We start from the raw sequence: 15766 nt of genomic DNA on the forward strand, positions 1-15766 counted from the left end.
CCGAGGACGACAGGTCATTCTTCCTCCGTTACGATGTTTGGTGACACTGACACATGACCGGGTTAAACATTCCTGCCATTTGCCCGACTTTACAAGGTCGTTAGCCACTCAAACCTTTGCTATGTAACTTTACAAATCTTCTTTTACAAACGAGCAGGCGACTGGTCTTGTGGAAAGCACGACCCAAAAGGGAAATATTATAGGCTTTATATATATATATATATATATATATATATATATATATATATATATATATATATATATATATATATATATATATATATATATATATATATATATATATGTATATATATTGGAAGATGCATGAGCTACGCTAAGGTGGCCTTATGTACACACCTACGGCAGTAGGTTTTCAAGTTCAGCTTTTCAAGTAGAGCGGCGGTGTAGTGCAGTGATGTGCATTAACTGTGTGCAGAGTTTGGTCGGCGGTGAGCCCCGGCGAGGGGCTGCAAGTGCGAGCAGTGGAAGCAAATGAGAAGCTATATAAGACAGAGGTTCCTCCACTCTGAGACTGACCCACTCGTGAGGGACGTTCACCAGATGCCCCTCCATGGTCTAGCTGCAAAACGTGAGCCACACACACAAGGCGACGCTTACATGTCGCCTTCTACAATGGGATTTAAATTCAGATAATGGCTCCATCAATACTTACTGCGCAGAGGACTGTGGCCTCCCCAGGGTCTCAAACCAAACACCCTAGGTCCATTTTCATAAGTGACGGGACCCCACTCATGTGACTCATTCACTCTCCCTCACCAGCCATCCATTCAGGTTTAACCCTATATGGCCAACTATATGGTCGACATAAGAGCATCTCTTGTAATCATTTACGTATATGTTAATTAGTACTGACTTCAAAACCTTAATTAGATATTCTTTTTGAAAAATTTTATAATCTATGATAGAGTGCTAACCATCTAAAATGTCACCTTGAAGAATAAGAAAAATCCGTAGCTAAATGACCGTCCATGCAAATCGTGAACATCTCATTATCATTGCATCCTGCAGCCTCGGGTTTTGTGCGTAAACAACCTTGTGTCCCACGTCAGCAGTAAACGTGTTTGCTGAACATAAATCAACAAGACGATTTTGAAACCCTTCCTCAGTTTCCCAAACATTTTGATTGCGATCCCATGCACTTTTTTTTTTCTTTTTTGGCTGGTGACCTAAAGGGCTGATTTATAAATACACTATGTACGTGACACTATATTGTTCATACAACAGTCACACGCACAGACACAACACACGTAAGCAGGGCGCTAGTTACAAAAAACTGGTGAAACACGCGTTCGTGGGAAACATGTCTAGTTATGTTGCCTTAGAAGGGGTCATACATATCCTTACCAATGACCACATTTTTGTGTTGTAGGCCATACGATCATACATCCTCCGAGCAGGCTCTCCCGCCGAATCCTCGCATATGGAAACATCGATACTGAAGGAGGAGCGTCAGGTTTCACGCGCAACTGGGTCACTTGGCCTACCAATATAATCCATGACTAATTCGAACGCGTGTCAAGTTTATACAGGCTTCATCCGAACCCAATCTACTATTGCCAGCATTTTCGTAATTCCTCGTAATTTCCCAGTTTCATCAAGTAAGTATGATAGTAATATTTCATATTTTTTACCAACAATATATTTTTTGTTCCCCGACACCGTACAGCAACTCTCAGCAACATCCTAGCGACTCTCTCTGGGTATCGACCTTGGGTCTGGGAACCACCGCCATGAAGGAAACATCTACTGCAAGCATGATAACCTGAATTGTTTCCATTTCCACAAAATCAACACCCGAGTGTCTTTGATAAACGAATCAGACGCTGGTCTTCGATCTCCAATAATACAATATCTCGTTATGATAATCCGAACCTCCAAATCATAATTATCCAAAATGTTATTCTAATTTGATATTGATTTAAATGTGAATGATAGAGACAAAACTTGGTAGAATGAAAAACAAATAATTGTTACCTGGACAACCCTCAACTAAACCTTACTTTGATAACAGGAAGTTGCATGACTCTGTGTGACGCTGGACTTGTCCTGGTCCTTCTCATGGTGCTTCTAACATCTTATGTATACCACAAGATCTGTTTGATTATCATCACACTGTTAAGATTCGCTGAGATTTCGTTAACACACTTATCTTTTCGACTCCTCTGACGCGACGTTCACGTGACACACTAGGAACGCCGTGGTGCACAGGGAAGAACACCGGCGTCTATAATTGTATGACCTAGGTTCGATTTCGGACGCGTTCAGAAGTGATCTTAGCAACCCTCTCTGGGTTAACTCCTCACCTCTTCTGCAACATGCACAATACATCACCACACAGCCTGGTGATCACAGTGCTACACATCATCCTTTAATGTATATTTTTCTTTGAGTGAGGAATTGTCCTGCTCTCTTACATACTGGACTACGTATCCTCCCTGATTTAATAAAACCTATTCCCTTAAAGCCAACACTGTTCTCACTTATGAACAACACATTCTTCATGATCATCTTCGGCCTTCGAGCAAAGAAAGAAACATCACCTCCCTGACAAATGTTTCGTTTCTATAGAAAAATAACAGTTACAAGTTTCAGGTAAACACATACACACGACCGAACCTCAAGAAAATGTTTTCATCTAATCACACAAACCAAATATCCTTTCCTTTATAAAAGAACAATATCATTTTCCATGGCGTTGCAGCTTTCTTGTAGGAACATCCAGGGACTTCCTAAAGCACACATAATCACTGTTACTCAAGGAGGAACACATCCTCTATCCTGAAGATCACACGAATGACGTCATTTCACTACAAACTGTTTACACATCGGTTGAAAAACGGGTCAAAAACTTTCGCTTCATCACACAGATCTCGCGACACTCCGACTTTCACCAGTCCTCTCAATCTCTGACAAAAACTTTTTTGAAAAAAAAAAAACCAGTCTGCTGTAGACGAGTATCTCCAGTATTAACACTGCAGGGTTGTGAAAGGTTCCACGATGCGTCTATATTTCTTTCTCACTCTCACCACCCCCGTGAATCCTTCATTGTCAACAACGTTTATATCCTGCTCAAGAGCCTCTTGGCTACGCATCTACATAGTGAAAGTGAGATCTACTGGTTCCCTTCCACTGTACAGTGTTCGTCTTTTCCCCAAGAATCCCAGCTGTAGGACTTGCATCATTCACACAGCCTAAGGACAGGGTATGTATCCAGGACAAGATATGGACATCCTCCTGCAGTAGGAGGTTCCATGCAAGAATCACGTCTCCGTATCCGTAAGATCCTTACACACGGGTTAATCTCCGGCACCGTCCAGCCACACGAGTTGACCCCTGGCACTCGGGTTGATCCCTGGCACTTGGGTTGACCCCTGACACCGTCCAACCACAAGTGTCCCGCCAGACCTGCTGCCCCTGCCACATCTTCATCCCCTCCAGCAGGAGCCTCACCATTCCCAATTAAAGAACACAAACATAATTAGTGAACTAAATGAAATTCTGTGCAGTGATATAGTTCCTCTTGTGCTGTTCTTTAGAACACTGATCCATGTTCTCTGAAATGGGGGGTTGGTTTTTTTTGGGGGGGAAGGGGGGTTCCCGCGACTCCTGAGCTCCTGTGTAATCTGGGAATGATGGTGATACAGAGGTTGGGAGGGGAGGTTCCCGTGGTCGGGGGGTAGGATACCTCCTCTCCTGCGGTTCCCAGTGCAGCCCTGGACTCCCCACGGACTCCTCTCTACCCCCAGGCGTGTGGGTGTACCAGCCAGGCAGAGTTGTGTCGACCTGCAAGACCCCTTCACCACTCACAAATAGCTCGCACACCGGTACAGACACAGGAAGGGAAGGAGGAAGAGGTGATATATATACGTATATAGAGATATATATAGAGACTGTCATACGCAGACGGGCATCATGACCCAGTCTAAGATACAGAAGCATGAAGCTGGAACAGTTGGGCAGGGACAAGGCGACATCTGGCCGTGGACGTTGACATGGCAGCCTAGTCACCACTCACACTGGCCACCCTGACCTCCACGCTCGCCTGCCTCACTAACTTGATCATAAAGTGTGGCTTGTCGTCATTTGCAAGGATTGAAACTCGATACTTAAGTCTTTATGATCTGTTACAGCAATAGCTTTGAGGATCTTTTAAACAATTATTTCTACGTTTTCTAAGCATTCTGTATTTTAAATCATGTAAATCCATAGTGATGTTCTCCTTCAGGTAAGGGTAGTTTATTCTCCGAGCCTCCTACAACAAGTTGCATATCTTCACTATTGTTTGTCTACTGAAAAGCAGTTCATGCGTCTAGATACCCTTGAAGATGTAGCTAAACTAACTCAGGGACATTCCCTACATAGACTCAATGACCACACTAATGACTCCTAAGGTATACACAACTTGTCTCGGGAGATACGCCGGGGTTAGGCAGGCAGCGAGGTGCTTCAGCCAGTGTGAGGGGCGCGGCCCTCCTGAAGCGGAGGTTACAGGTCTAGCTTGGCTACAGTTAGAGAGGGGAGGAAGAGAGAGAGAGAGAGGGGGGGGGGGGGGCAGGCTATCTGTCGGATCGTGGGGTGAGTGGGAGGGGAGGGAGGGGACTGAGGAAGAGGTAGGGAAAGGCCGAGATGTACCTGGAGAGCAGCTGGGGATTCGTTGATGACTTCGGCAGCTTCCTTGAGAGCCCTGGAGGCTCGCTGCTCACCCTCGGCGGCGATCACCTTGGCACGGGCCTCCCTCGCCGCCTCGGCCTCAGCTGCCATGGCTCGCTGTAGCTGCACTGGCAGGCGCACATCCTTGCTGCAAGGGTATATGGGTTACAGTTTACCAATAACACATGGTATAGTGATTACAGCCAAGGACAACGTAGGGTTACACAGGTTACAATCATATGTAACACACTGGTTACAACCATTGGTAACCTAGGGCTAGAGTCAGAGATAACACAAGTTTATATTGGTTACATTCAGGGGTATCATGAGGTTAGGTTCACAGGTAACATGGTGAACATGAGGACTCAGTTGTAACAATCTACCGTAACACGGTCGAAACCCGTCATCATGAAACAAGAAAAAACTGTAACCAAAGATCATTCTCCAGTGGTGGTAAAGATAAAATGTTTTTGTCACGTACCATTTTACACACACACACAACCACATACACACACACACTACCGAAACTTCACTGATCCTCTCCATACGACCAAACCATTTTAAAATCCCTTTGTCTGCTCTCTCAGTCAGACTGCACCAACCACCACATTTATCTTACATACTCAGTCCATCTCATTGCCCTCAGGTAGTTCATTTCCAACACTTCCTTCGTCTTCCATTCTTCTGTATTCAAGATCTTAGACTCAACCATACGGCACCATACCCTCCAACATACCCATCTCTGTCCTAACAGACAGACAGTGACTTTTCTAACAAACACTTAGTTGAACCTGTAGGACGCCAAGACCCCTTATACCAGCACATGATTCACGTCAACTTCCATGGTCCTGTACGTTGCCGATTCCAATCCCAGGTATGTAAAGCGCTCTTCTTTCTCGAGATGCTCTCCACCTCAAACTTACTCTTAAACCATCCTTTTTCATCTCCTGGTGCACCTGGTGTGTATGGTATGTGGTAAGTGGGAAGGTATCTACATGGTGTTGAGTGATCCTCTGTGGTCTTGCATCAGCACCGGAAAAAGATCCAATTCCATGCTATAAGTTCTCAGGGTACGGCTGCTGTACCTCACCCTCTGGCCTGGATCTGCAGTACGTGGTGCATGTATGTGTGCGTGTGTGTGTGTGTGTGTGTGTGTGTGTGTATTTACATTTACTCTCAACTTCCTCATTTCTCACACTCTCCTAAACTGCCATTAGCTTCTCATAATCATCTCTTCCAAGCCACTCTACCTTTGCTACCAAATCGCACGGTCTTGGAGGCACTTACTACAATAAGGTGATGTAATCTACAGTCTGCGCTTTCCCATAAAGCGTCCCTACATTTTGCTCTATGAAATAGACATTTCTTTTGTTTAAATATTAGTAATGTACTCTCCCAACTCTCTAAGCATTCTTGGTAGTTATTTCCCTATCAAAAATATCTAATACATTTTGTACAATTCATAATACATATATTGTCATAAGTCCACCACTTTCTTAATGTTATTCAATAGTCATGAACATGTCTGGTACACATAAGAGTTACATCACGAGGGAAGAGTCTCTCTCAGCCAGACTGTATCATCGTCTGTCGACGGAAGGACGTACAGGACCGTCGAGTAACTTCTCACTCCAAAAGAGTCCATCGTTTCCCTGTTATTGAATGTAGCGCAGCCTTGGAGTTAAAGGAACTCCTGGAAGAAGGATTCTGGAATAAAATCAGGACTCTTTCAAGAAAGTGAACCTGCGATGAATACAAATGACTGAAGGAGGTAAACACAGGGTGTGTGTAAGTTTATTTGCCTCACCTGATGGTGTTACCTTACAAGTGGAGATGATAACAAGCCACATAACCTGAGCAACTCACATTTCGACACGTTCCACCTTGACTCCCCAGGGGTCAGTGGCGTCATCCAGGGAGCTCTGCATGGTGGCCGAGATGGACTCGCGCTCGCTCAGGATCTCGGCCAGGTTGCGGGTCCCCAGGACATTCCTGAGGGTGGTGGCGGCCAGCAAGCGTGTCGAATGGCTGTGGGTCGGGGTGTGGGATGGGCGTTAGACAAGACACTATGGTTCCCGGCCACAGGGCTACACAGCTGTGGGTGTGTGTGTGCGCGCGCGCATGTGTGTGTGTATGTGTGTGTGTGTGTGTGCTTCCTGCACTCTCTGAAAGCAAGCACAATTTTGTTATCTTTGCCCCATGATTTATCTTTTAGAGATAAAAAGCAGAAGGAACAATTTAGCTTTAGAGGTGATGCAATTGACACTTTGGCAAGTTGTTGATATGGCTGAAGCTCTGAAGCAAGACTGTATTATTTGACTGTAATGAGCTGAACAAATGTAGGTCATTAGATGATCTTTGTAGCAAAGCCAAGTCACTAAAAGGTAATGATAATCATGATGATAATAATAGTAATTGTATCATTTTTCTTAATGACAATATTATCAGTTAAAAAACTACTTAAATCTGTACGGAACTCTCCATCTATCATGGTAACAATAACATCATGCACTTACCATGCAACATGAGCAATGGGTCATGCAATTCAAGAAATTCAAGAAGTATTCTCTCTCTCTCTCTCTCTCTCTCTCTCTCTCTCTCTCTCTCTCTGCTCTCCTCATCTTCACTCCAGGTTGCCCACTATCACACACCCACCCTATCACCCATCCCCCCTCCACACAGGCACTCACCGTGCAGGCAGATTCCCAAGAGTGTTCGTACATCGTGAGTGTGTGGTGGTCAGATCGTGAGTGTGTGGAGGTCAGATCGTGAGTGTGTGGTGGTCAGTGTTCGTACATCGTGAGTGTGTGGTGGTCAGATGGTGAGTGTGTGGTGGTCAGATGGTGAGTGTGTGGTGGTCAGATGGTGAGTGTGTGGTGGTCAGTGTTCGTACATCGTGAGTGTGTGGTGGTCAGATGGTGAGTGTGTGGTGATCAGTGAGGTGTTTGTGGCTTCATCGCTCAACACCGAATTCTAAATCCGTTCTGAATGCGTGTCTGGAGACGGGTCTTACACACCAAGACTAGTTAAGTGTAGTAAATGTTTGAATTCTACGTTTCAGTGGAGAAGTTAAAGCTTCTCAACTGCTGAATACAAATAATCTGAAACTTTTATCTTTTAAGGAGGAGTAAAGACCATAGATCAACGGTCGGAATAAGATCAAAATGTTCTGATTTCTCAGTCCTGCTTCTACTGTATATGATTTGATCAACACATGTTATTGCTCGTTACCTGAAGTGTTGGGAGGGAAAGTCGATTACAAGGGAAATCTTTTAACGATCAGTGATTTGGTCTTATAAATGTGTCTGACACTGACATAATACGTGTGTGTGACACTTGGAAAGGATGCCAGTGCGTGACACTCTTGGACATAACGCCAATGTTTGACGCTTGATATGATACCAGTGTGTGACACTTGGAGAGAGTGGTAATGTGTGACATTTGTACACAACACTAGTGTTCGACATCCAGACATAATGTCACACTTCCGGTGACCAGATAGACCACTCCCGAATGCAGTTTCAGAATTCGGCGTTTTATTTATAGTTTATTTTTTTGTGAATCAGTGGCTGCGGCGGAGGTGTGTACCGTGTGTGGTAAGTGGATTGGTATCTACATTGTGTTCAGTGAGCCTCTGTGGTCCTGGATCAGCACCACAAAAGATCCAATTCCATGCTATTAAGTTCTCAGGGTACGGCTGCTATACCTCACCCTCTGGCCTGGATCTGCAGTACTTGGTGCATGTGTGTGTGTGTGTGTGTGTGTGTGTGTGTGTGTGTGTGTTTGTGTATGTGTGTGTGTGTGTGTGTGTGTGTGTGTTTGTGTGTGTGTGTGTGTGTGTGTGTGTGTGTGTGTGTGTGTGTGTGTTTGTGCTGCTGTTGCTTCTCACGTCTGTCTGTGCTCAGCCCACAGTTCATGTCTCAGTCAGGTCACTCAGCTGAGTATGACAATTTGAGGTGAGATTATTATTTTTTTTTTCATTTTCGCATTAGTTCTCTGATACAGTTTTCTAAAGCTCCTTCCCTGGGACATCTGGGGAATTGGTTTTAGGAGAGTGACTGAGAAAACTGACTAAGACATTTACCAGGACTGTCTGGTCAAGACGTTCATCTGAGACAATAACGAGCTGAGGTACTTACCTCAGACTAGTTGTTGGAACAGATGTCTGAGAGAGTCGTCTTGACTCTATGAACAATTACCGTGGGGATAACTGTACCAATCGCAGGAGATCTCTACTTGTGATAGGCAACTGAGGCAGTTACATGAAAGCTAACTAGCACCTGCCAGTTTGTTAGCTGGGAGAGTTCCCTGGGCCAGCTGAGGGACAGCTAGCATACGTTAGTGGTTCAGCTGTCGGAAGCTGTAAACTGTCACCTTAACATGTTAACACGAGGTGGTGTTTATGACAACTGCTTGAGGCAAGCTGGTGAAAAACTGCCTCACAAACTTGTTGAAGAAAGTTAGATAAAAAACACTACTGGGAAAAAGATGCTTTGAGACAGATGTTATATGTAACTGTGCAGGAAGTTTAGTCTAACTTACATAACTGCCTTAGACAACTTCCTCACACAGCTGAGAGACCATGAAAGACATGTAGCGCAACAGTGCACACAGACACCCAGACACACACAGAGACGCGCACACACACACACACACACACACACACACAAGCACACACATACACACACACAACCTGCTCAGATCTCGAGCAGTCCATTCACTGGAATTTATTCAAGTTGATGAACATCCGTTCAGTCAAAAGCGTTCAGCTTTGGCTAATTTTGAACACCGGTTATTTGCATTATTAAAAGGAGCCGTTTAAACAGAGGTTTACATAAGTTGTGAGATATATAGTAAACCATGCTGACTGAACGTATCATACGTTTGGTGGGTAGAGAAAAACCCTAATTTCACTCGTGCAAAATAAGACTCGCTTACATATGTTAACCTTCCTAGTCGGTGTGTACGTATGTATGTAAGTGTCATGTGATCATCTGGGTGTATCTATCGACAGAGCTGAGTGGTAGTGATGTGGCGAGCCGGTTACTCACAACGAAGCTGCAGACAGATGAAAAATTGATGCCATGCCGAAGAAGGTCACTTGGCATGCATAAAAATTCATGAGATATACAATGAGAAACATGAAAACAAAAATAAATAATGATACATTCGGGTTGCATAGATACAAAGAGGGAAAAGGAGTCGTCTGGCATCGAACTCTTTAATGATAAAGCACCAGAGACTCCCATCATCAACTATCATTCACGATAATGCCTCGTTCGAACTCTACTGCTCTGCATTCCGAAATATGCTATTTACTCAAACTGGATCTGGAATCATATGTCAATGTCAATTAGAGGTAACTTCCATTCACCTTCAAGTTGCTGACATCTGTGAGCACCACAGAACGACCCTTCATCACCACGATAAGGCCCTGGAGCATGACGGTACGAACCTTGCCTGAATGGCGTGGCCTTTGATTTGACCTGTTGCCAGGCCATCATACCCACAAGTCGTGATATCGTGCTCAAGGGTCGTATTGTCGTGCTCAAGGGTCGTACCGTCGTGCTCAAGATATCAGTAGTTCATACTGGAATAATAACAGTATGGAAAGACACAAGAGCGCATGACATGCACGACCACACTGGTTCAGGACAACGGGAGGTTACAATCCTGTTGTACTACTGACAAGTGAATGTTGGCTCTCATAAGTCCTGAATCCTCTGAGGACCCGATCATTAACCATAATTCTTATCATTATACTTAAGGAATGTACCAGTGACCATTCAGGTCTATTCTTAAACTTAATGTAGTCAATGTATGTCTATCTATCTAGATACATCGAGATAGATCTAAGATTTCCCTTGAGTTCATGATAGCATTGGATATTCCATTAGCTATCTAGGTTTTCAAATCGCCGATAACTATGGGGCAAATGCAACAGATGTGGAAAATTTTGGTGTGTATCCGGGTCGATGGTTAGCGTATATATAGCCTACAGCCGCTAGATGTTCGAGGTTATCCACACACCCTGGTCTTCTCGCCACTCTAAGGACTCTATGGGAACCTGTGTACTTACTGAATGCCTGTAAAAGAAATGTACACGTTTTAGAACTCTGTGTAGAAATTTGGCTTGAAAAGCAAGAATACACCGCAACTGAGACTGAAAGAAGTGGATTCGCAAAAAAGTAAATGCAGCAGGAAGAAATATATATATATATATATATATATATATATATATATATATATATATATATATATATATATATATATATATATATATATATATAATGAAAAATAATGGATTTGGGAGGTAAAAAAAGGGAAATCAAGTAACCTACACTTTTTACCTTTTCTTTGCCTTCTTGACTGAAAAATCAGAGAACTTTCCTCTTTCCTAACACGCAGATCATGATGGCTCCAGGCCGAACCATTCATAATCTAGGAAGTAATACAATGGCATGAAGCAAGTACTAGAACTGTAGGTTTAATGATATCACACAGGACCACCGACTCGGTACACACACACACACACACACACACACACACAAACACACACGAGTAGCTGCTCATCCTCACTCTTCCTGCAGTGTGCATCTCAAGTGCTTCCTTAATCCGTCTCGTCTTTTACTCCAGCAAATTTATCTGAGTTATGTTTGTCTTTATATGTTTGTCTCTGTAGCTATGTATGGGCTTGGGTACTATCCATCTCTCTCTCTCTCTCTCTCTCTCTCTCTCTCTCTCTCTTTATATATATATATATATATATATATATATATATATATATATATATATATATATATATATATATATATATATATATATATATATATATTGGAAAGGATTACAATTTTGCGCGTGATCAAGTATATTTCTATGAGTCCACGGGGGAATGAAACACGATAAGTTCTCAGGTGCACTTTCGTGTAATAATCAGATCATCAGGGGAGATACAAAAAGAAATATAGATTAGCTGATGTGCAACGAAGAGACGTAGCTAGGACGCCATTTGGTAAACACGTGATTGTCCAAGACACAACGAGCGTATCATAAACTTATCATGTGGACAAGAAGGGGAATGGTTTACAAATTCTATCAACAATTAAGCTATCCAATTTGTATAGACCTTCACTGATATTAAGGTTGAAATTCTTTATGTATTTGATAATAGAAGATTCAATGATATATCTCGTGGTACTGGAGTTAAATAACAACAGAGATGGCATTACTCCAGTCACTACAATGATCATAGTTTTTAACGTGATTAAACAAGGCATTTGATTCTTGTACTGTTCTTATGCCATATTCATCTTGCTTAAGTCTAACAAAGATCCTTACCAGTCTGCCCAACATAAAATTTATCACAATTTCAACATGGCACTTTATAGATGCATCCAGAAGAATTTTCTAGTAAGTTCCTGATTAAGATACTCTTTATAGTATTATTGTTGCTGAAGGCAACATTTACATTAAAGGATTTAAGCAACATTGGAAGTATAGTAAAATTATCATAAAAAAGGAGAACTAAAAGGTTCTTGGGGTCAATGGGAGATTTGGGAAAACTCTATAAAATGATTTCTTTGCTAACTTAAGAGATTTATCAATGAAAGATGCAGGGTATTTTAAATCCTTTAATGTAAATGTTGCCTTCAGCAACAATAATATTATAAAGAATATCTGAATCAGGAACTCACCAGAAAATTCTCCTGGATGCATCTGTAAAGTGCCATGTAGATATTGCGATAAGTTTTATGTTGAGGAGACTGGTAGGGATCTTTCTGTTAGACTTAAGCAACATGAATATAGTATAAAAACTACGATCACTGTATTGACTGAAATAATGGTATCTCTATAACTCCAGTACCATGAGAAATATCATTGAATCTTCTATTATCAAATACACAAAGAACCTTAACTTTAATATTAGAGAAGGTCTATACAAATTGGATAGCTTTATTGTTGATAAAATTTGTACACAATTCCCCCTCTTGTCAACATAATAAGTTTATGATACGCTCGTTGTCTGTCTTGGACAATCACGTGTTTACCAAATGGCGTCCTAGCTACGTCTCTTCGTTGTATATCAGCTATATTTCTTTCTTGTATCTCCCCTGATGATCTGATTATTACACGAAAGTGCACTTGGGAACTTATCGTGTTTCATTTCCCCGTGGACTCATAGGAATGTATATATATATATACATATATATATACATATATATATATATATATATATATATATATATATATATATATATATATATATATATATATATATATATATATATATATATATATATATATATGCTTATGTGTGTGTGTGTGTGTGTGTGTAATTGTATTCTTTACTACTCTCCACTTATATCCTTCCTCAGTGACTTACGTTTACTCTGTCATCATCTTCATTAAAGTCAATAATCTGTGGGTTGACAGAATCTCAATACTTCAGAAAAACTAGTTTCAGACTTACGTGTGGAACTGGCCACCTTTGCCTGCCACTGCACAACCAATGTCTCATAAATAATTCCTCAGTACACTACTGTGGTGCCCTTTCGTCACTCTCAGAACTGATCTAATTCCACCTCTGCCAATTCAGTCACACACGTGATAAAGAAAATCCTTAAATTAGGTAATTGCTTTTTTCTTGCCAAAGATACTTCCTGATCCATAAAGGTTCTCACCGCCCCTGTCCCATCATCGCGTCATCAGAACAATATCATCTGCAAACAGCGGCATCTCCCGTGATATCTGCATACAGCGGCATCTCCCGTAATATCATCTGCATACAGCGGCATCTCCCGTTTTCAAAATTTATAGAACTTTCCTATCGTAACGTTTGCTTTTGATAAAACCAAATCTACTACCATTTCTAACTATTTACCTTTTTCTTCACATTCACACTAAATATATGCGTCTTCAACTTCCAGCCAAGTATAACTTCAACTAGATTTCTTCCAGCACATGCAGATCTGGCTAGCTTACACTTGCAGTTATAATGACTTCCTGAATCTGGGTGTTCAGGTAATGGAATATCTGTATAAATTCACCTCTGAAATGAAATCTTCTGGTATCTGCATTTGACCATCATATCTCTGTACAATGATTTGTTTCATTTGGAAGCTAACTTCATGTGTACTGAATATTTAAGTGCCTGTTTTTCACGTTCCTACCATGATTACAAGTCCCATATAATTAGGCACTTCGGAGTCTACCTCTTTAAGCAATCAAATATCTAAGGAACGTAACGTGTAAGACTTATCTGTTTGATAAACTTCGTCCAGGCATTAATTCTTTTGGACATCCACCTTTCTAGGTTCCCCTTTGTCTGAATAACCGTCTTGTAGGCAGCCTTGTATGTATCTAGATAATCACCAACTTATCTAGGTGCTCATCTATGTAAATATTCATTTATGTAAGAACTCACCTCTCCATTTTCACTTTTCTAAGTAACGAACTACTAAAGAAAACCAGCTATCAAGGTATTCACTTGCAAACGTACCCATCTCACCAGGAATTCATCCTGCAAGGTGATCATCTATCTAAGCACACGTCCATACAAAGGCTCACTTGCCTCAGCACATATCTCTCAAGATACCAATATTATCACCTATACATTTATGTACCAGTATAAACACTAGTTCATCCAAACATCTTTCCACCTAGTCATCCTTGTGGTAAAGATTTTCTGTAATACCCAACTTTCTTAGTATCTCTTTGTCTAAGAAGGTACCTAAACAAGCAATCATTTACCTAAAACTGCAGCACCATACATAGTGACCTTAAGTACCCTACCTCATATTCACTGTGACGTGCGGTCACACAACAAATTTCAGTCATACATACATGATATGTAAATGTCGCTATATAAGTTATCCTAGTTCATCCAGGTCTGGAGTCTGTTGCTTATCAAGCTTAAATATCGTGGTTTTGCCCCACAATTTATACCATCAGAGCAACTGCATTATCTAAAAACACACGCGACAACGTTACTGACTCCCTGACATTGTTTAGTGAGAAAGATGTTGAGTAACCCCGCTTCAGAACCTTGGCGGTACATTGATCATTCTTGCAGTGAAAGCCGATGTGGTCTTGAACACTTTGATGTTCAGAGTTTTCGACTAGTGGTAAAAACGACGTTGACGACCTTAAAGACCCTGACAGTCAATAGATTTGAAGCTTAAACAACCGGCCAACCGACTTGGTAGTTCTGTAATACATTCTGAACTCTTCCATCTGATACACACCATGCATAACCCTCATGACTATTAAGAGACGCCTGGTGGAAAATGACTCCATCCACCGGCCATACCAGTGAAAAAAAGAGTGAGTGACGCTACACACAACCTCCAAACCGGGATTATTCCGGAAGTCTTCTTATAACAAGTGCAGAGCTGTGCTGCTAGGGGAAGTAAGGCAAAACATTGACAAATTCTGGTTTAAAGCCTTACTCTCGGTCGGATAAATTTGGGCAATGTCGTTTCACTGATTCCTTATCTGCTGCCGAGTGTAGTTGCTGAGGGAGTTCTCGTATTCGACTGCGAACAAGACTACGTAAAAGTTCCGTGAGGTCTTGTCTCCCAGACTTACTTAGTGTCTGGGTCATTAGTGACTGCCATATACAGGACATCGCATTACTCGTCGCTCATAGTGACGCCATTTCTGGGGAGGGCCTCACCTCCTCCGTCCCACTCCCGACTTTCCTCCCAGTAGGATCCACCCGCGGTCTACTATGTGAAGATAACTCGGGTGAGAGTTTCTATTACCTGAAGGTGATCAAAAGTGTGTTCCGGTGACGTGTGATCACTGCCATTGTTCTGCTACTTACGGCGAACATTATATCACTTTGGGTAGTGCACTCACCGGAGCTGGTTTGCCCTTCAATCTGGTAAGTTTGCTGCATTAGTAAAGCCTCAGTAATATGGAGCACAGGAAAACAGCTTCAACTGATACATCATGTTATTGCATGTGTAATCTGTGTGGTGGTGTTACTGATACAAGAGTTATGACGCCTTCTTTGAGCTCTGTTATCTTTTGTCTTTTCTTACTTAAATTACCTTTTGGTTCCTTGCTGTGCATGATATGGTCTCCTCGAATA

At 42.0% G+C, this 15766-nt stretch overlaps 1 protein-coding gene across 17 annotated transcripts in view; it reads right to left on the bottom strand.

Moving 5' to 3' along the window:
• LOC139751634 (band 7 protein AGAP004871-like) overlaps positions 1–15766 on the bottom strand; it is a 948509-nt gene that overhangs the window by 58878 nt on the left and 873865 nt on the right. For all 17 annotated transcript variants that reach the window (XR_011713398.1, XR_011713399.1, XM_071667261.1 and 14 more), the window contains exons 6-7: positions 6538–6699; positions 4654–4819 (exon numbers count right to left, since the gene is read on the bottom strand). Coding sequence is in view for 15 of the 17 variants with exons in the window: in XM_071667261.1 (XP_071523362.1) it covers positions 4654–4819; positions 6538–6699 (328 nt within the window). In the remaining 2 variants the exon portion in view is untranslated. The remainder of the gene's footprint in view (positions 1–4653; positions 4820–6537; positions 6700–15766) is intronic.

This window comes from Panulirus ornatus, chromosome 11, assembly GCF_036320965.1.
Source record: "Panulirus ornatus isolate Po-2019 chromosome 11, ASM3632096v1, whole genome shotgun sequence".
Taxonomy (NCBI): Eukaryota; Metazoa; Arthropoda; class Malacostraca; order Decapoda; family Palinuridae; genus Panulirus; species Panulirus ornatus.